At 47.6% G+C, this 19,408-nt stretch overlaps 4 protein-coding genes across 4 annotated transcripts; all 4 read right to left on the minus strand.

The window, feature by feature from the left end:
- Positions 1-980: 980 nt before the first annotated feature.
- On the minus strand, positions 981-3,307 carry VC83_02388 (uncharacterized protein). The gene is made up of 4 exons (XM_024466054.1): positions 2,409-3,307; positions 2,096-2,350; positions 1,924-2,009; positions 981-1,868 (listed from the first exon to the last, which is right to left on the minus strand). The coding sequence occupies exons 1-4, from the start codon at positions 3,085-3,087 to the stop codon at positions 1,161-1,163; spliced, it is 1,728 nt and encodes a 575-aa protein (XP_024326141.1). The 5' UTR covers positions 3,088-3,307; the 3' UTR covers positions 981-1,160.
- Positions 3,308-3,556: 249 nt separating this feature from the next.
- On the minus strand, positions 3,557-9,191 carry VC83_02389 (uncharacterized protein). The gene is made up of 3 exons (XM_024466055.1): positions 8,162-9,191; positions 4,154-7,809; positions 3,557-4,105 (listed from the first exon to the last, which is right to left on the minus strand). The coding sequence occupies exons 1-3, from the start codon at positions 8,738-8,740 to the stop codon at positions 3,868-3,870; spliced, it is 4,473 nt and encodes a 1,490-aa protein (XP_024326142.1). The 5' UTR covers positions 8,741-9,191; the 3' UTR covers positions 3,557-3,867.
- A 106-nt stretch (positions 9,192-9,297) lies between these two features.
- VC83_02390 (uncharacterized protein) lies at positions 9,298-10,985 on the minus strand. The gene is made up of 3 exons (XM_024466056.1): positions 10,488-10,985; positions 10,209-10,438; positions 9,298-10,138 (listed from the first exon to the last, which is right to left on the minus strand). Exons 1-3 carry the CDS (start codon positions 10,680-10,682, stop codon positions 9,634-9,636), a joined length of 930 nt encoding a protein of 309 aa, XP_024326396.1. The 5' UTR covers positions 10,683-10,985; the 3' UTR covers positions 9,298-9,633.
- Positions 10,986-18,089: 7,104 nt separating this feature from the next.
- On the minus strand, positions 18,090-19,376 carry VC83_02391 (uncharacterized protein). Its single transcript, XM_024466057.1, has one exon. It carries the CDS (start codon positions 19,241-19,243, stop codon positions 18,695-18,697), a length of 549 nt encoding a protein of 182 aa, XP_024326395.1. The 5' UTR covers positions 19,244-19,376; the 3' UTR covers positions 18,090-18,694.
- Between the last annotated feature and the right edge of the window lie 32 nt (positions 19,377-19,408).

The raw sequence follows: 19,408 nt of genomic DNA on the forward strand, positions 1-19,408 counted from the left end.
CTGGTCTTCCGTCAATTCTTGCTGCCAGTGCTTTCTTGTCGTCTTCCGTCACCACTGGTAATTCCGATGCTGGTATGCTAAAGCTGACATTCTATAGTTGCTACGTTACACGCCACAGCACGCGAATTCCCTTGCTCCCGTCTGGCCGCTGATACTATGCCCAAGTAGCTGACAAGCTGAGGTGAGGCGCCGTGGGGAAATCCATTCTTCTTCACTTCAATGATAATGAGGCTAGCATCCTGATGTGTTCTCGACGAAGTTGCTGGGAACATATTCGATCTCCAGTTCGTCCCACATTGCCAAATGCCGCTTCCACCGGATTTTCGAAGTCAATAGGTCTCTTTTCAACTTTATCACTTTTATGAAGTATTCGTATCCTTACCATGCTTGAGGGCAAACTTACTTTGGGATTCGAGGATTATAAACCACCCCGAGAACTCAAACGTAACCAAATTGGCGTTGGTCGTAGTTTGATCCTATTTGCGATCATTTTATTCCTCCTTAAAACTAAAGGTCCATGGTTTAACCAAAGGGATAAGTATTGTCGCTAAGATATTATTCTCTCGTATGGCACAGAACTATATCAACCACGGTGGAGGATTCACGGCGTCACGGCAGGTTCGACGCAAAGTACCTGGTTTATGCGTTGAAATGGCAGGGGTGTAGGAGGCAACACCGGGGGCGGTGGTGGAAATGGTGCGGTGGTGAGAAAGGGGCGGTGGTGAGAAGGGGGCGGCAGTGAGAATGAGGGCGACTGTGAGAATGGAGTCATGTACCAAAAGAAGAACTCGCCTGATGCCACTTCCAGAGTCCTGGTATTCTACGTCTCTCTGTCCTTATAACCGCCTTCTCATAGATCCATCTCATCAGGCAACGGCGATAACGGGGCTAGTTGTTGATATTCTTTTTGGCGAAGGCTTAGCGAAACCGGACAACATCTTCTTATGCATCGGACGAAAAACAAGGGGTTGAGAGAGATAGGGAGATGGAAAATACGGTAGATACAATAATCACAATGCGCTTGCCTTCAAGTGATTAGATGATCATAAGATCGCCTATTCATGATTTATACTTGACAGATCTATGGAGATCATATTCTTTGGCCCACGATACCGTGCATAACCCCTATCTGACCGTGCCCCTTCAACACTCTCACCCAACTACGGGCCCAATCTCTTGGGCGTCCTTGGGTACGCACACGCCAAATGCACACTCGGAAGCTGCAGGTACCACGCCACCACGCGGTCCAGCCCTATCCCCCCGCCGCCGTGAGGAGGCACACCCGCACCCCTGAAGACGTCAACATACGCCTTGAGGCCAGGGCTATTGGGGTCGAGGCCCTTCTTCAACATCCCCTTCTCCACCTCCTCCGGCAAATGCAGACGCTGACCACCAGACAGGATCTCCTGTCCTCTCATCATAAAATCGTAGGTGTTGCTGAACTCAGGGTTCTCTGGGTCGGGGAAAGCATAAAACGGCCGCGCTACCAGGGGGAACTTGTCGAGCACGTAGAAGTCGGTGTTGAACTTCTTACGGACGAGTGCACCGAGAGCTTTCTCTTGGGGAGTAGACATGTCCTCGTCATCCTTGACGTTGCGGAACTCCTCGGGTCCTTCTTCACGGAGGAGCTTCTGGCCTTCGGCGAAGGTCAGGCGCACTTCCTTGCCGTCGGCTGGCAGGAGGAATTTCTCGGACGGGTAGATGGAGCGGACGAGCTCGATCTCTTTGGCGCAGTTCTTCTCAAGCCCGGCGAAGATATATAGTAGGACACCTTCGAGCATGTGCATGACCTCATGGTAATGCTCCTCGATCTCCATCTCTAGATCAAGACCTGTGAACTCCGTCATATGGCGGGGCGTGTTCGAATTCTGTCACGTGATGTTAGCAAAAATGTTCTTATACGAGCAAATTGGACCTTTTTACCTCTGCTCTGTAGACAGAACCAATACAGAAAACGCGCTCACGGCCTCCAGCAATTTCACACTGCTTGCTCTGCTGTGGACTCTGCGCTAGCGCCAGATCACGTGATGTTAGCAAAAAACACCCCTAAACGAGCAAATATATATCTGCGACAAAAAGAAAGAGGCTTACTTACCCAAAAAAGCTGACTTCCCGAAGTATGGGAGCTCGAAGACGTTTGCTCCTCCCTCAGATGCCGTGGCAATCAGTCCTGGAGCTTCAAATTTCTTGAAGCCCTTACCACGCATAAAATCGATGAAGAGATACTGGACTTCATTTCGGATATCCTGGATAGCCCGATCGACCGGAGCACGCTTTCTAATGACCGGGTTATCGAGGAGTGTGCTGAGATGAGCAACTGGAACGGCGTCCTTGTCCTGGACGGAGAGGCCTGTCACGTGCTGTTAGCTAAAATGCCCCTATACAAGCAAATTAGACCGTATATATACCTTCCGCAGCCTTGCTCAGATCCTCCTCCTCGTCCACGCATCCCACAGCTCTGCTGGCTGTTGCAACAGACACTGACAAGGTCTCGGGGGCGGAAGCGACGATATAGAGCTTCTGGACGTGGAGCTCAAAGCCGCTAATAGTGCAGCTCTTGACTGGCTCCAAAGGCTTTTGCACCAGCGCCTCCACCATAATGATTGACTCGAGCTTCACGGTTCCCATCCACTTCACCATCTGCCTGCTGATGGGCTTCCCTTCTGGGCTAACAGCCATCACGCCCTGGATAGTCTCCACCCCCTTTCCAAGCTGAAAGAACGCAATCTTAGCTCCCTGCATCCTCGAGTTTTGTAGAGTCCCCCTAATCTTCACGAGCTGGCCAACATCCTGCTCTGTGATCTCCTCAAGGCGTACACGCTTCGCCTCTGACTTGTAGGTCGCCGAGATGTTGCCGTAGTTGTCTTTGGCAAGGTCCTCAGCTGCGGCGCCAGCGCCAGACGCCTTGGCGGCGGCTTCGCGCTCAGCGGCCTTGCGTGCCTTCTCTGCTTCCTTCTTAGCCTTGGCTTCGGCCTTCTTCGCTCCCTTCTTCGACTGCTCGGCGCCGCCCTCGGCGGGTGCGCCCTCAGCGGCTGGGGCAGCGGCTGGCGGGGCTGTCGCGGTGATAGGCTTTGCTTCTTCGGACATCTTGGGTTTGAGTTGTAGGCTCGATCTAAGTTTTGGGGTCTGCAGTTAAACTGTTAGCTGAAATGCTGCGTGGTAGAAGTGGTAGCTTGGAGCGCAAGCAGCAGCAGTTGTGGCTTTGTTGATGAAGCCAAAGCCCCGCGGTCGTTGGACTTTGCGCGGTAAAGCAGCGTGCACTGGCTGGCCGTTCCGTCTGGAGTCTGGCAATCGATATCCAAGGGACTTAAAAACACATTCCTGTACCTACCTGATCAGTCGCAGTTATATCAATTCCGCTTCAGTAACAATAGCTCGCCGGTTGACACATTCGCTGTGACGCACCTGGTCGTGTGGAATTTTAGCGAGCCTCGCCGAGTACCCCGCGATACACGTGATTAACAACGAGGCTGACAACAACGTTAGAAGGGGGTATATTGAGGATAACTCCAAAATCTACAGACTACGTCACAAGGGATAATTATTCAGGAGATAACTCAAACATACAGCATTAATGTAAGGCAGCCTGGCTACCATATAGCTAAACTAGCCGTCTCCTAAAAAACGCCGGCATACTCCCTCCTGGTTATCCGCACAGAAACCAATCGTAACGCAACAAGAGCTATATCCGCCGTAGAAGTCCCACCCCTTAGTTCGAAGAATCCTCGAATATAAAATACACGTATTAGAAGCAATTCCTCAAAGAGGCCCATAAGCCTGCATGCATCCCGACTAAACCAAAGCTATGCCAATGGGCACGTTAAAAACTCGAAAAAAATTGCAAATCTAGCTGGTCCCCGCTGGTGGTCAAATATGCCCGTTTCCATTCAAGTCGAGTCCGCCGCCCTTCCTATCCTCGCAAGTGAACAGGTTGACGTTATTGTCTCGTTTCGATGCTGCAGCTAGCATCATTCGGTGGGGATGGAAAGCCGTAGCTGAGATTGGCGAACTACGGTGAGCAGTGAGGAACCCAGAGTAAGGTTCGATCCTCGAGAGTTTTTGGCCGTCGAAATTGAAAACCTTCACCGTATGATGTGCCGTTCCACTTGAAAATATTAGCAAAGAACTTAGTTAGGGGATAGTTACAACTTACACAGCGAAGACGGGAAGGTGCTCATGCGTACTCGCGGTGCGCAGCACATCCGTTGTCGCCTGTATTACCCGGAGCGGCTTATCCATACGGATATCCCAAAGCTTCACCTTACCATTCCGGCTCGCTGACAAAAGTTCTCTCTGGCCACCTCGCTGCATATGAACTGACCGAACCCAATCCCGGTCCGAATCATCCTTCCACTTCTTCACCATGGCTGTTTGTGGCCTCTCCCGAGTATCAAATACGCGGACAGCACCATCTCCAAAGCCAGCGACGAAAATATTGCCCGTCATTTGATCTGATGTTAGAGAAGTAACACATGATCCAGATCGAGCATTGATGTCGCTGACGCAGACTTCTGGCCCAGCGGCCCATACGCGAATGACTTTGACGTCGCCAGCAACAATGAGTTTCCCGCTCACTTGCTGCCAGTCAAACACCATGCCTGAGTTCACATTGCTGGGTACCATGTGTGTGAGAGCTCGCCACGCTGATGCCAGCTCCACCTTCTTATCCGAATCATAATTTCTGTAGATTCGAATAACACCATCTGACGAACCAGTCATTAAAAATGCCTGGTCATCCTCGTTGATGAACTTCAGGTCACTAATCTTCGACCCCTCTGGGTTACCGTTCGAGAAACGAGCAAGGCGGTCCTGTTTCTTCCAGTCCCAAATACAAACCGTATCACGGTCATCAGACACTGCGAGATGGTCCTCAAATTGATGCATGGTCATCTTCGTTGGCTGGCTGCCATTGTTGAAGAATCCACTGGGATTCGACCATTTGCCACTTTCCGCAACCTCCTTCTGGGGCTGCGTCTCTCTCAATATCGATTCATTTCGTGATCTCCGCCAAAGTCGCTCATTATAATCAGTGCTTCCAGGCTCCTCCGCCTCACTTGACTTCATCTGGGGCTCTCTGAAGTATTCGATCGACCACTCCAGGAAACTACTCTTCAGTGGGATGACTGGTGGTTCGGTCAGTTTCCGTGGCTCGTAGCCTCCAGAGAGGGGTTCCTTTGCCGCACGGTAGGCGCCTGGAGTTGGCGTCGTATCATTCTGCTCTGGTGGCGCGTTCCAATCGGTTGGTACACGGCCACGGACAGGCAATGAATTGCGGTTAAGGCCAGGGGACTTTGGTGGCCCTCTCATCGAATCAGTAGGTGACGGTTCAGCACTAGGGCTTCCAAACGGTAAAGTAAACAAATAACTTGCAGTGCGCTTCAGAAGCCCTTGCTGTGTAGAAGGTGGCGTGGCCGTTTCATACTGCTGCTTAGGGGTGCTTGGCCTCTGCTCAGTTGTTGGTTGTGAATAAGGTTGTGAATGAGGGGTGAAGGCTCGACGAGAAAGGACGAGAATCTCATCGACCAGTGCTTGTGCTCGAGAGCTCAGCGGGGATTCCAGAAGTTGTAGGTGGATATAGTCGACGACAATTGTTGCGTTTCTCTGGACTTCTGGGTGTGGATCGGCAGCCATTATAAGAACATGCTTCCATACCACGGCGAAAATTGTATTATGCGACACACCATTAGCAGAAGCCTTCACGGTCCCATCCGCATTGCGATGCTCGGCACGGACGTAATGAAGGCCCATCTTGTGATCGTTGCCGTCATCGGTCGGTGGGAATTGAAGATATTCCTTCTCCTCTTGCAATTGCTCGTATGCCGCGACGAGGAACTTGCTCTCGTAGCGCTTAACGTACTTGGACATGTATACGAGTAACTCTTTGCGGACCATCGCATTACCGTCGTTGGCCATGTCAGCTACCGTCCAGGTAATCTGCTCTTCGATCCTCGCAACCTCATCGGTGAGATCCGGAATTCCCAGGAAGGTTGTAATAGCGTACAGCATAGCCGCTCGCACCTCGCAACAGTTATCCTTCACAAGGGCACACAGCTTCTGGTGCGCGTTCTCCCTGATACCTCTCCACTTCGCCTCTGGGAGGTCATTCCACAGCTGGCTGATACATAGACATGCCCACTGCCGTAATAACGGGTTGTTTTGGTTTTGCAAGTGCGTTAAGCAGAGACTCATGATCTCGGTCTGGTTACAGACGTTCTGTCCCTGACGGTAACCATTGCAGAGCATCGCTAGAATGAAAGCGCACATAGCCTTGTGCTCCAGACTGTCAACCACAGGTAGTCCTTCGGTTGGTTTCAGAATGTTTGAAAAGTAGTTATACCCACTGTCCTTCAGCAAATCCTGCTGGCACGATAGGTCCACAGCTAGTACTCGGGTCCAGATGAATACCATCACAGGCTTCAGTTCCGTAGCTGCAGATTGAAGTAGCTTCAGGACGTAAGGGAAGATTCCAATGCTTAGCGCAAGGTTGACAGCCCATGGACCCATATCCAGGAACTTTCCAAGTAGAATTAATGCCCGTACTCTGTGCTGCTGACTGAGAAGTACTTGAAGAACAACTGGTAGTTGGTCCGGAGGTTTATGTGTTACTGCTCCTTGTGTGAGGTAGATATCAAAAGCCGTCAATTGCTCCGTAAAGAACGTCGAATTCACGAATTCGTAATCAGGTCGGATGCCGGCTTCCTTCTCTTCGAGCATTGGAAGCTGGGCCAGTGCCATATCAACCGCAAGGTCCCAGCTTTCCCATAACGAATGCTGATGGGTATCTGGAAGCTCAGGGTATGATTGAGGATGACATCCATAATGATGCATTACCCTTTGGGCCAACAAGAAATTCCTAAATAACGCCGCGACCATAAGATCCTGGCGGAAGAACTTGCGGAACAATGGGCGAGGAAGGGTTGTCCATGCAATGGTATCCGTAATGGCAGTAAAAATCCAATTCAGCTCTCCCAATGGCGTCCTACGCTCTTGTAGTCGGCCCGGAAGCTTCTTTGCCCTTTCGGGTGTAATATTTGAAGGTAATGGGTTCTGCAGGGCGAAGAACCAGAGGGCCATCTCAATCGGTGTTGTGAGGCAGCAGGTGAAGATGTCGGCAGGAAGAGCTGGGTTTGTGGGCAGGTTTTCTTTAACACCACATGCTGCAAGGTGGATGTAGGGGCGGAAATTTGACACAACGGTGCTTGGATCCTTCGCAAGAGCATCCGCCTCCTCTTGCTCATGCTTCTCTACAAAACGATGGAAGTTGGCAAGGATGTTGCCTGCGTCTGAGCAATCCCAGACAAAGAATGTAGGTGCCTGGAGCCACTGTTGTAAATCGTACAACGACACCGGAATATACTGGGTGTAATTCTTGTTGAAGACCCAGATTTCTCCTGACGCTGTTGGCTTCGGTACGCCATGGCCGTTGTAATGAAACAGCACACGCTCATCCTTGGCATTTCGACGTAGCGAGACACAGAATTTCTTCGTTTCTTCGATTGACGGATCGAGATACTGCTTATAACGTGTCCGTATAGCGAGCGTCTCGTATTGTGTTTGCAGGGCTTTTCCAATGGTTTCCAATGCCTTCTGCACTGGCATCGTTGTCGGGTCCGACCATGCTTCGAGCTTTGCGCCGGGTGTCGTCTTCAACTGGTCCGGTGGTTCAACTCCGATATTCAAGCAGACGGCAAGCGCAGCAGATACAGTCTTCAATCTATCCTTCATGCGCCAATCTTGCAGTTCATAATTCAAGGGTCGCGGGTTGCCTGTAGATTCGTGACGCTTATCTGTGAAGTACATATACCAGTTCTGTAATATCCCATTAGCATTCTGTTCGTCCACTGCAGTCGGTTTTGGGTTTGATATCAGTCTATATCCTGCCGCAGGATAGGCTGGCAGAACAGGGCATGATTTTGGCCCTTTGAGATCCTCAATATGATAATATCTTGTTGGTGACTTGTGAGGGCTCTCAGGACCAAAAAGTGGGGTGAGGGAGAAGAAACCGGCCAACTCTAGACTCATACCAAAAGCCTCCATGGCATGGATCGCAGCGCTTGATGCGCGCAAACCGTTGGTAGAGGTTTGGAAGCCTGGATTATTTGCAACCCTTATATGACATAACCATGGATCGGGTGAAAAAGAAATGGCAGGCGCGACTCACATTAGCTAGTTGCGACACATATTCCTCAGAAGCATAATGTCCTTCAAATCCATGGCGTGCGCCCCAATCCGACGCATCAGTATCATTATTATCCTCCAGCTCGTCCCCGCCTCGCGGGCCGTAATCGCTCTTTGACCGCTTCAGAAGCGGTTTCGGTCTCCTCCTGCTCGCATCTTGGCTCGTCTCCGATTCTTCGCGGGAGCCGTTTGGTCGCGCGAGGGCCGATGAGCTTTGGTTCCTCCTGTGCGTCTTGATTTCTATATCTGACAGCCTCCGCACTCCGTTTCCATTTGGGTGAGAGGATTCGCCTTTCGTTGTCGGGTGTGGCATCATGTCTGCCGACGCGCCATTTGGGCCTCCCGTTCTCCTCGGTTGTTCGTTATACGTTGCAGATCCAGAGGAAGCGGTGCTCACGGCGCCATTCGAGCCCGAGGCGCTGGTGGATGAGGACGGGATATTGTGGTTGTTGGACTGCGTGTAGCCCTGGCTCTGGGGCGTCTGCGGTTGGCTCCTGTTCGATTGCCGCGGGTTATACTGCTGTCGTGGTGGGTTCCTCTGGTGCAGTGCTACAGCCGCCATTGTGCCTCGGCAGCCGTCCTCTGGTCTTATTGCGACATGAGCTCGTCTGTTGGATAGGAGGCTTCTACTCGGCTCGATCGTATCTCTTTGGAGCGGCTGTCGAAGTCCAACACGGTCCTGCTGTTATTCGAAGGGCCAGTCGCGGGTGACGTTGGGCCTGGCCACGTCAATAAACTTCACCGCAAACGCTACAGCGATGCTGCGGAATTGCGGTGGAGGGACCGGCGATTCCAACGGGTGAATTATGTCGAAATGGCGGAGCCGGGGTGAGGTATCTGATTAGGATAAAACGGTATTAGAGACTTCTATACGTCAAAAGATTCTAATATTCTAGAGATGTTCAAAAACGAGGGAAATTCAAAGAGGCTGGCGGTAAAGACATCGGCGCAGGGCGGTGGTGTAGCAGAGTGTACGTAGTACGTAGTACGGAGTAGTGTACTCGGGATGGGAGGTCACGCACGCATCATATGTGAGGCTGATCAAGCGCAAATCGATTGGTCCCGACCCATCTCATCTTTGGGGGTATCCATCTATCGGCCCTTATCAGCCACAAGCAACTCATCCTTGGCATCAAAGGCCCAGGTCTTTATATTGATATTTCCAAACACGGCACTCATCTATAATATATATGAAGAAATATACGTTCATGTCGTATTTATACTCCCTAGACACCTACGTAATATCAGTAGATATCCATCGAACAGCTAGCATCGTAGCTTTTGTGTGTTGAAAAAAGACAGTGTATACAGCCAAATGCATCGACTAAATAGCATTCAGAATCCAGCTTCCCACCAAACCCATAAACCAGGCACAAAGCCAGCAGTGACACAGAACTCCAAATTCCCCAATTCAACCTCATAATAGGCATCCATTCCATCCCCGGCATAAACGCATCATAACAGCTCATCCCCATCCCCAACCACGCTATCCTCGATCGCAGCGACAATATCCCCCTCCGCAAACACCGGCCCCTGCCCATCACACTTCGCCTTAGACTTCAGCTTCTCACTAACAGCCGGAATATCCACAACCCCCTGCTTCGCCAACGGGTGCGAGATAATAAAATCCCACGACGCCGCCGCCGCCAGCAGCCGTCCCCCGCTCACCGGGTCCATCACAATTCGGTGACTTATCGTCTTATTCTCATGCGGCTTCAGGAGCTCGGTATAAAAGTCCGTCGGCGAGTAGCACAGCGGGCCCGTACTCGACAACAGTGCCTCGCCTTGGTGGTTCGACGATGTGGCCTTGAGGATCTCATTCTCCGTCGACACCTTCTGGAGGTTTAGGCGCAGAATCTCGTTCTGTGTGGCGAAACTCGAGCTCTCCTTCTTCAGCTCCGCGACCTGCTCCTCCAGCTCCTTGACGTGTCGCTCCTTGCGCTCGCGGAACGCGCGTTGTCTGTGCCCGGACGACTTGTGAGTACGATTCGAGCCTCACTGCGCATTGAGCGCGGGGGGCTATTGCTTACGCTGCGCGATTCTGTGCCTTCCGCCGGGACTGCGCGGGTGTCATGTCCTCATCATCACTGTTGCTAGCCTGTCGCTGCTCGGAATTGAGGGCTTCGGAGCCGCCATCGTGGCTGTCGTTTGTGTTGGCGACGGAGGGTTGGTGTTGCGATTGCGGGGTCGGGGGTTGCCCTGCTCCGTGCACATCGAAGTGATTGTATGCGTCGAAGGTTTGGAACTGCTCGAATGCCTCCTTGGGTAACTGTCAGCTTGGTCCTGTCCGTTGCATGGATAATACTAACCGGTGGTGAGCCGTTGCAAAAGTCGTCGCCATTGATGTTTGAGCGCGAGGGCGTGGGCGGGAGACCAAGAAATTGGTACAGTTGCTGGTTCGCATTCGCATTGTAGTTGTAGTCCATGTTTGGTGGGAAGTGTATGTGGCCGTTCAACACCTTTGGTTTGTTGTCGTCGTAGCCAGCCATGTTTCCCATGTCCATGGCGTGTTATGCTCTTGATGAAGGGCTTAGTTGTCCGTATGGGGTGGCGAGATTTCTGTCGGTGTGGGTGGTGGTCCTGATCGATCGTGGCTTAAACCAGGGCGGCCACACGGCCACAAAAACCCTCTCTTGGTTATTGGGCGAACCAGAACTTAAGGACGGCAGTCCAAAATACAGCATATGCCACCTCTTATTCAGCCTATTCGCAGGTCTATAATACAACAATGCTGACATAATGCGAGTGGCCCAGCTCATTTCATACACCTAAAATCACAAACTTTGTAACTAAATATCTTAGCAACAGTTAAATAATAAATTATAAAACAATGTACGTACTTTGCCTTTTATAGGCGTTTAAACGGCACTAATTGAATTTTAAGGCAATTAGCCTTATGGTTATTAAGATACTAAGTTTTAGCCCCTACTTTTAACCTACTTCTTAGTATCTCAATAACTATAACACAACACTAATTGCCTTAAAAATCAAGTATAGTACTTTAAATGCTAAGAATTCAGATGTTTTATTTTTGTAGAATCGCTATGCTACCAACTAAGACTATATACATAATAGTATGGTTAATTATAACATTAATTAACAACACGTGGGGTAATTTTGATATAGTAGATTACTTAGTGTCATACTGACATTCGTTGCACTCAGTTTGCTATCAAACTCAAGAGCAAACTTAGAAATCTCCTCCTCAAACCTACAAGTCACCATACATATCTTGGCTTATCACACCAACAACAGAAGCAATATGTAATGGTGGGTGCACCAGATATGAGAATCTAGCCACCCAAGGAAGGGATGAATTTACTAAGACAACACACTGTCTTAGGAAACAGAGCCAAAGGGTTGTAGCTTAGACTATTCCACAACGCAGCAATCAGGTGTATGATGTGGTGAAGTGGTTTAGACAAGTTGCAACAAATGTTGAGTCTGAGAACTCAGGGGTAAGTCAGAGGTTAGCACCTCACTGACTTTTCAAAAACAGAGAATAACAAGATCAATGCTTGGAAGCTTGGAAAAGACGTGGAAGTATGTGCTAGTCGATTTACTGTATTGTCTGCTTGCCCTTTCTTAAGGAAAGGGCAATCCTATTTATGCCAAAGGAGTGTAGTTCTCTTATTTTCCATGACTTTCCATGACTAACCAGGCTTGGTAAATGTATTAGAAATCAAGTGCGACCCACAACTAGCTTGCTAATCATGTAGTGAACGTAAGAGAATCCCATAGAACCATCTCTTGGGTTCCTAGCCTATAGGAAGTGAAAAGGAGGTCCAAGGTCAGAGTACCTATAGACAAATTATGTCATAACTTAACCAATCTTGTGGGTAACTAAGGAGCGATGACGTGTAATGAATCATAGAGGGTTGTAGAAGCTTCTAGAGCTATCGTTCATGTTCCTAGGCCTCTAGTTGGTAGAGATATGCCATGTGGTAGTATTGGCCCACCCCCTTAAGGAGGAGATTTTCTTAATAACTTGTTCAATGAGTGTCCAAATGATATGCCGTGATGTATGTAGCATAAACAGATGTAGTAGAAGAGTTTGCAGCAATCGTTGAGTAGTATTGCTTCTGTTGTTGGTGTGATAAGCCAAGATATGTATGGTGACTTGTAGGTTTGAGGAGGAGATTTCTAAGTTTGCTCTTGAGTTTGATAGCAAACTGAGTGCAACGAATGTCAGTATGACATGATCCCCCTTTTAAGGACGTTTGTTGGCTGTCTGCTTGCCCTTTAGCCAGTTGGCTTTCTTAGAAAGAAATTCTAGAATGAGCTTAGATGCATTTTTTAGATTTCTCTTAGGCTCCCAAGTGTTGTCACTTGTAGGATAGCCTTTCCACTTAACGAGGAAGTAGTCCTGACCTCTAAGTGTCTTTTTGTCAAGGATAGACTCTACTTCATATTCTGGTTGATCCAAGATCAGAACAGGAGGTGGAGGAGACTGAAGTGGTCTTAAGGAACTTTCTTGTGCCTTAGACAAGAGAGATGCATGGAAGACATTATGGATAGTCCAAGTAGGTGGTAATGCAAGCTCGAAAGCATTCTTGCCAATAGTCCTTGTGATCTTAAAAGGTCCAAGTCTTTTAGTATCAAGTTTGTCTGAAGGTCTAGTAGTTGTGATATGTCTTCTAGACAAAAAGACTTGATCACCAACTTTGAATTGTGGTGCAACCACCCCCCTGTTAAAGGCCTGAGCCTGCTCGTCTTGTGCACGCTGTATTTGAACCTTGAGATAGTCCTGGAGGCCCTTAAGGTAGATGATTCTTTCAGTAGCAGAAGGGTTTTTGAAATTTTCAGGACAATTCAGTTCTGCCACTTCAAACCTAGGGTGATAACCATAGTTTGCATAGAAAGGTGTCTCTTTTGTGGTGTTAGAGACTGTGTTGTTGTAAGCAAATTCTGCAAGATGGAGAAGATCTGCCCAGTTGTCTTGAGCATAGTTTGTATAAATTCTTAGATATTGTTCAAGTACAGAGTTGACTCTCTCTGTCTGGCCATCTGTTTGAGGGTGATAAGCTGTAGAGAAGCGTTGTTCCATGTTTAAGAGTTTAGAGAACTCCTTAAAAAAGTTTGAAGTGAAAACTGCTCCCCTATCTGAGATCCAGTGTCCAGGAATTCCATGATATTTAAAGACCACCTTGAGGAATAGCCACGCAAGTTCAGAAGCTGTGATAGTCTCATTGCAAGGCTCAAAGTGTGCCATTTTTGTGAGCCTTTCTACCACCACAAGGATAGAGTCATAAGGGGTAGCACCCCCTTTTGGGATAGAAGGAGGCAACTTGACTATAAAGTCAATGGATATGGAGTCCCATGGGCGTTCTGGTATAGGTAGAGGCTGCAAGAGGCCATAGGGCTTTTGCCGTGTAGGCTTGTTCAAGTTGCAAGTAGTGCAAGAAGATATATAGTCTTGAAGAGTAGTCCTTAGACTAGGCCAGTAGAACTTTCTTGTTAGAAGTTCATAAGTTTTTGCAAAGCCAAAGTGCCCTGCAGCTGGAGCATCATGGAACTGCTGTAGGAGGTGTAGCTGTAATCGTTTATCCCTTGGGACATAGATATAGTTCTTGAATAAGAGAAGTCCATGCTGATTTTTTGAGAAATTCTGTAGTCCAACTTTCTCAAGAGAGGAACCTTTCTTCTGGAGGTATTCCAAAGTTCTTTTCGCAAAGGGATCATGGTTGTAAGCATCTTTGAATGCTTTAAGAAGTGTTGCTGAGGGTGTATAGTCTTTAAAGGTCTCTGGTTCCTGAGAAGAGGTAATGGGGGCAACTTGGTCTTGAGGGGATAAGTTTACCCCTAAGTCCTCTGTAGTACTAAGGTTGCTTAAAGATGCTGCTATAAGCTTTGCTGAGTCTAGCAGAGCCTTTGTATTGCTAGTTTTAGCAGAATCTTGGTAGTCATGTCTTCTTGAGAGGAGATCTGCTCTTTGATTCTTGGCCCCTGAGACATGTTTTATAACAAAGTCAAAACCTCCTAGTTGTTCAGACCACCTTGCTTGTCGTCGATTGAGCTGTTTAGTGGTTGTAAAGGTCAAGAGATTTGAATGGTCACTGTAAATAGTGATAGGATAGTTTGCCCCTTCAAGGTAGCATCTCCAATGCTTTAGAGAACATACTATGGCAAGCAGTTCCTTGTCTGTAATGGGATAGTTTTGTTCAGCTGCTGATAGCTTTCTTGAGTAAAATGCCACAGGCTGTAGCTCTTCTTGTTTGTCTTTTGGAGCTTGGTATAAGATTCCAGAAATGGCAAAATCTGAGGCATCTGTCTCAAGAGTGGCAGGTTTCAAGGGGTTAAAGTGTAGTAACATTTTCCCTTCTTTAAATTCTCCTTTAAGAGCATCGAAAGCATCTTGCTGTGTCTTATCCCAGTGATACAAAGTGTCCTTGTGAAGTAATTGAGTAAGGGGTAAAGCCAAGGATGTATATCTTGGTATAAACCTCCTGTAATAGTTGGCAAACCCAAGGAAAGACTGAACCTCTTTAATGCTGGAAGGAATAGGCCACGTTTGTACTGCTTTTGTCTTTTCAGGGTCCATCTGAATGCCTTCTGTTGAAATTCTATGTCCTAAGAAATCAACTTGAGACATATGGAAAAGACATTTCTCAAGTTTGCAAAAGAGTTGTGCTTGAGATAGCTTCTCTAAGACTTGTCTAACATGTAGAACATGCTCTTGAGTGTCTAAAGAGTATATAAGAATGTCGTCTAAGTAGACAACAACAAAGATATCCAAGTAAGGTCTTAGAATATCATTCATGAGAGCTTGGAAAGAAGCAGGTGCATTGGCAAGCCCAAAAGGCATTACCTGGTATTCAAAATGACCATAGCGTGTTCTGAATGCTGTCTTCCACTCATCACCTTCCTTGATGCGTATCAGGTTATAAGCTCCCCTGAGATCTAACTTGGTAAAGATCCTTGCTGAAGAGAGCCTATCTATGAGCTCAGGGATAAGGGGTAAAGCATATCTGTTTTTAACAGTGACTGCATTAAGGCCCCTATAATCAACACAGAGACGCAAGAAGCCATCTTTCTTCTTGACAAAGAGAATGGGAGCTCCTGCTGGTGAGGAAGAAGGTCTGATAAAGCCAGAACTAAGGTTCTCATCTAGGTATTCTCTGAGAGTTTTCAGCTCTAATTCAGATAGAGAGTAGATAGGGCCGTAGGGAGGCATTGAGCCTTCTGCGAGTGGTATCTCATGGTCATAAGGCTGGTGCTTTGGCAGAATTGATGCCTTTGCCTTGTCAAAAAGATGTTGGTAGTCTTGGTATGCTAAAGGCAAAATGACCTCCTGAGATGATTTCTCCAAATCTGAAGTAGCTGCTATCTCCAGGACAGGTTGGAAAGGTTTAACCCATATCAGAGATGATATATCGTCCATAGTTTGGTCAAAATCCTTGATCTGGGACAAGTTTGAGTCTTGGACCTGAATAGGGGTAACTGAGGCTTGAAGGGTTTTTTCAGTATTGAGCTCAGGATTTGAGCTAAACCCAAGCGATAAATGCTTCCAATTGATAGTTGGATCATGCCTTTGAAGCCATGGAAGACCTAGGATGACTGGGTACTTCATTGGTATAACATCTAAAGAGATGGTGTCTGAAAATGTTGATTTTCCTAGGGGAATCTCAAGTTTGAGTACTGGGGTGTTGCAGGTAATGGAACCTGAACTGATAGGAGTTTCATCAATGACTCGGAGCAACTCTGGAGTGCGTTTGGGAATTGTAGGTAACTGGTGTGTCAAGATGAGGTCTTGAGATATAAAGTTGCCTGTTGCCCCTGAGTCTATCATAGCCCTTGTAGACAACACCTGTTGTTTGAAATGGAGTTGAATAGGGATTAACAGGTGTGTGAGACTCTGAGAAAGCACCATCGACACATCTTTGTTGTCTAGGGGAGAAGTTATAGTCTCAGTTGAAGTTGTGCCTGCTAGGGATTTCTCAAGTTTTTCAGGAATAGCAGTTGTGACTGTGTCTGAGGCTGCTATATGTTTTGAATCAGCACTCCCCCGTGCTGAATAGCACTCCTGAATTCTGTGTCCCCCTTTGCCACAGTATAAACAAAGGTTGTTGTCCATTCTGTGTTTTCTTTCTTGAGGGGTAAGTTTACCCCTTTTCAGTTTTTGAGGGTATCCTGTAGGCTGAGGTGCTGGATTTGCTGTAGATCTCTTTATAGAGGCGTCTAAGTCCATAGGTTCAGGTGCTGAGTCCTTAGCAGTTGGTGTAGAGGTGTAATTGTTGAAATTTCTTGTTGGATGCCAGTCTTGGTTCTTTTCCTTTCTTCTTTCAAAAAGCCTATCATCAAGTCTGACAGCTTTCTCTATAAGCGTTTGAAGTGTTGTAGGGCGTTCTTCTTTGCTGAGTTCATCCTTAATAGAGCTCTTGAGCCCTTGGTAGTAAGTGAAGACTAAGGCTTCTTCATTCCAAGTCAAGTGAGAAGTGATTCTCCTAAATTCTGTTGTATACTGAGCAGCAGAGGTCTTTTGACATAGCTTCTGTAGCTCTCTTTCTGCTGTAGCAGTTTCGTTGATGTCTCCAAAGGTCCTGGTAAGTTCCTCTTGAAACTGGTCATAAGAGGTAATCAAAGGTGTAGTGGTATTTTGGTTGTTGCCACTAAGTCTTCTAAGATATGGCTCAAAGAAGTTGAATGCAGATCCACGGAGGTAGCTGGCAGCGAAATAGATCTTCTGAATGTCTGAGGTGAACTGATGAGGCCTGAGGGTGAAGTAGATGTCCAGTTGCATAAGGAATCCCTTCAACTTCCTCCTGTCTCCATGGTATAAATCTGGTGTTTGCACTTTAGGAAGTGCACCTGGGGTACTCGAAATAGCCAGAGGAGCTGTGGGAAGCTCTGTATGATGTGTCTGAGTTGAAGATTGTGTTGCTGAAGTGTTGGCTTGAAAGGTGTTTTCCAAATTCTCAAGTTTGTTTGCTATAGTTTGTATAAAGGCAAACAGTTGTTGCATCTGCTGTTCAGCAGTAGTTGTAGGAGCTTGGTCGTCCTCCATTGTAGTATCGAAGTGCTGCTATAGAAATAGTTGAAGCTTGAAGCAGGCAATACAGTAAATCGACTAGCACATACTTCTACGTCTTTTCCAAGCTTCCAAGCATTGATCTTGTTATTCTCTGTTTTTGAAAAGTCAGTGAGGTGCTAACCTCTGACTTACCCCTGAGTTCTCAGACTCAACATTTGTTGCAACTTGTCTAAACCACTTCACCACATCATAAACCTGATTGCTGCGTTGTGGAATAGTCTAAGCTACAACCCTTTGGCTCTGTTTCCTAAGACAGTGTGTTGTCTTAGTAAATTCATCCCTTCCTTGGGTGGCTAGATTCTCACATCTGGTGCACCCACCATTACACTGGAGGGCAGAGCGCCTCTGGAAAAAGAGGGTAAAAGCTCTTCTTCGAGCTGGCAACCCAATTCCTCTAGAGGATCGGGACCCAATTCGGGACCTAGAAGCTGCTGATAGTGAGTGTGAGAGCGAGAGCGGGAGTGAGCTTAGGAGTGAGAGTGGGAGCGAGTGTGGGAGCGAGTGTGGGAGTGAGCGTGGGAATGATGAAGTGATGATTTCTTACAATAATTGATTTATGTACCTTTACATACAAATTACAGCCTACATATTGCAAAACTGCGCATATCACTTCCGCTCATTAGAGGGTACCAAATTGTCATATTGTGAATAGCCTTAAATACCACGCTAGAAATGCCAATTCGTAGGCAGCAGTTACTAATAGCTATAGTAGCTACTAGTATGCTCCTTTTGCGGCTACGTCGTCGCCGCCAGCAGCTTCATATTAGGGTATTATAGCGTCCATACCAGCCGCCGCTTAAGTATGAGCATAAAACGTAGAGTCTTGATGCGTAGGGTCAGGATTTTCCTGTTAAGGTGAAGCATTATCTACGGTAAGGAAGCCCCTTGTATTATGTACTATACTAATCTATATAGCTTCTTAATTGAAGAGATCCGGCGGCTCTTACCCCTCCTTCAACTTGAGGATATTATATATCGTCACCGGGTTACAGCACACCCAGAAACTGCTCTTTGCGTTGTGCTTACCCGTTTGGCATATCACTTACTCGGCCAGTTTGGCACAAGTCTTGCTTGGGCGCCGCATCTATTGTACGATAAGATGCAAGCATTTTCCGTAGCTGTAGAGGCTATCGGTCAATGCCCTCGCATATGGGGCTTCGTAGATGGCACATTTCAAGGATTCTCACGTCCTTCTGGCCCTAACGAAGCCTAGCGTGCAGTATACAATGGCCATAAGCGTTAGCACGGCCAGCAATAGCAAGCTGTTGTAACGCTAGATGGCCTTGCGTCATCTATTTGCAGTCCGTTTCTTAGAACCACAAACGATTGGATGATGTGGCAAGAGTCTGGCTGTGAAGCTAGACTTGAGCAGATTAGGACGGTAAGGAAGAGTCTGAATGGCTCTTCCTATATGGTGATCTAGCATATCAGTGTACAACTGGTATTATGAGCCCCTTTACTCATACAAGGGGTCGTCGCTACTTATCACCCGAAGAGCAAGCGTTTAATCGCTCGCTCTCCTTGTGAGGTAACATTCTTAAAGAACGTTGCTGCCTCTGCCGTTCGATATGTGTCTGCTATCCAGAGGCAGATTTTTAACAGTATAATATACTCGTTAGGGCTTAAAGCCCGAGTCTTTCCTTTCCCTTGTAGTATATCCTCCTCTTCTTGACTCCTTTTCCGCTTCTGCGGTCTTCCTTGTATATTCGACAGTGTAATTGGTGTTTGTAGAGGTGGCGGCTCGGTATTATCGTTGTCGTTGGTATCGTTGTCGTTGGTATCGTTGTCATTGGTATTGTTGTCGTTGGTATCGTCGTCGTTGGTATCGTCGTCATTGGTATCATCTTCGCCAGAGGAAAAGCCACTGGCTATAGTAGATGTCTGAATAGGGGCTTCTTCTCCCCTATTTAGAGTTGAATCTGGTCGCCAGATAGACTGGAACCTGGCTGGAATACCAGTAATCGTTAGTTTCGGAGGCATCGATCGTATGAGTATATCGTTGTAAATAATCACTTCGGTCACTGGCGCCAGCATGGTACACTCGATTGACGTTGAATTTCTGTTCAGCTGTGGCCAGCTCTGAATTACTGGCCACAGCTGAACAGAAATCTGTCCAGCCGTAACCAGCTTTTGGCACTCAATTGCCAAAAGCGGACGATTCTTCGTCGTTCAGAACAGGGGGTGGTAGGGGGGCGGCAG

The sequence above is a fragment of the Pseudogymnoascus destructans genome, assembly GCF_001641265.1.
Source record: "Pseudogymnoascus destructans isolate 20631-21 unplaced genomic scaffold scaffold_5, whole genome shotgun sequence".
NCBI classification, from domain to species: domain Eukaryota; kingdom Fungi; phylum Ascomycota; class Leotiomycetes; order Thelebolales; family Thelebolaceae; genus Pseudogymnoascus; species Pseudogymnoascus destructans.

Coding starts and splice junctions, on each gene's coding strand:
- VC83_02391 (XM_024466057.1), bottom strand. CDS start 19,243: ATGCTGGCGCCAGTGACCGAAGTGATTATTTACAACGATATACTCATA.
- VC83_02389 (XM_024466055.1), bottom strand. CDS start 8,740: ATGGCGGCTGTAGCACTGCACCAGAGGAACCCACCACGACAGCAGTAT. Junction 7,810..8,161: donor ATGTGTCGCAACTAGCTAAT/GTGAGTCGCGCC, acceptor GGGATATTACAG/AACTGGTATATGTACTTCAC. Junction 4,106..4,153: donor CACCTTCCCGTCTTCGCTGT/GTAAGTTGTAAC, acceptor AATATTTTCAAG/TGGAACGGCACATCATACGG.
- VC83_02388 (XM_024466054.1), bottom strand. CDS start 3,087: ATGTCCGAAGAAGCAAAGCCTATCACCGCGACAGCCCCGCCAGCCGCT. Junction 2,010..2,095: donor CGGGAAGTCAGCTTTTTTGG/GTAAGTAAGCCT, acceptor ATCTGGCGCTAG/CGCAGAGTCCACAGCAGAGC. Junction 1,869..1,923: donor GTTCTGTCTACAGAGCAGAG/GTAAAAAGGTCC, acceptor ATCACGTGACAG/AATTCGAACACGCCCCGCCA.
- VC83_02390 (XM_024466056.1), bottom strand. CDS start 10,682: ATGGACATGGGAAACATGGCTGGCTACGACGACAACAAACCAAAGGTG. Junction 10,439..10,487: donor TTTGCAACGGCTCACCACCG/GTTAGTATTATC, acceptor CAGTTACCCAAG/GAGGCATTCGAGCAGTTCCA. Junction 10,139..10,208: donor AAGGCACAGAATCGCGCAGC/GTAAGCAATAGC, acceptor GTCCGGGCACAG/ACAACGCGCGTTCCGCGAGC.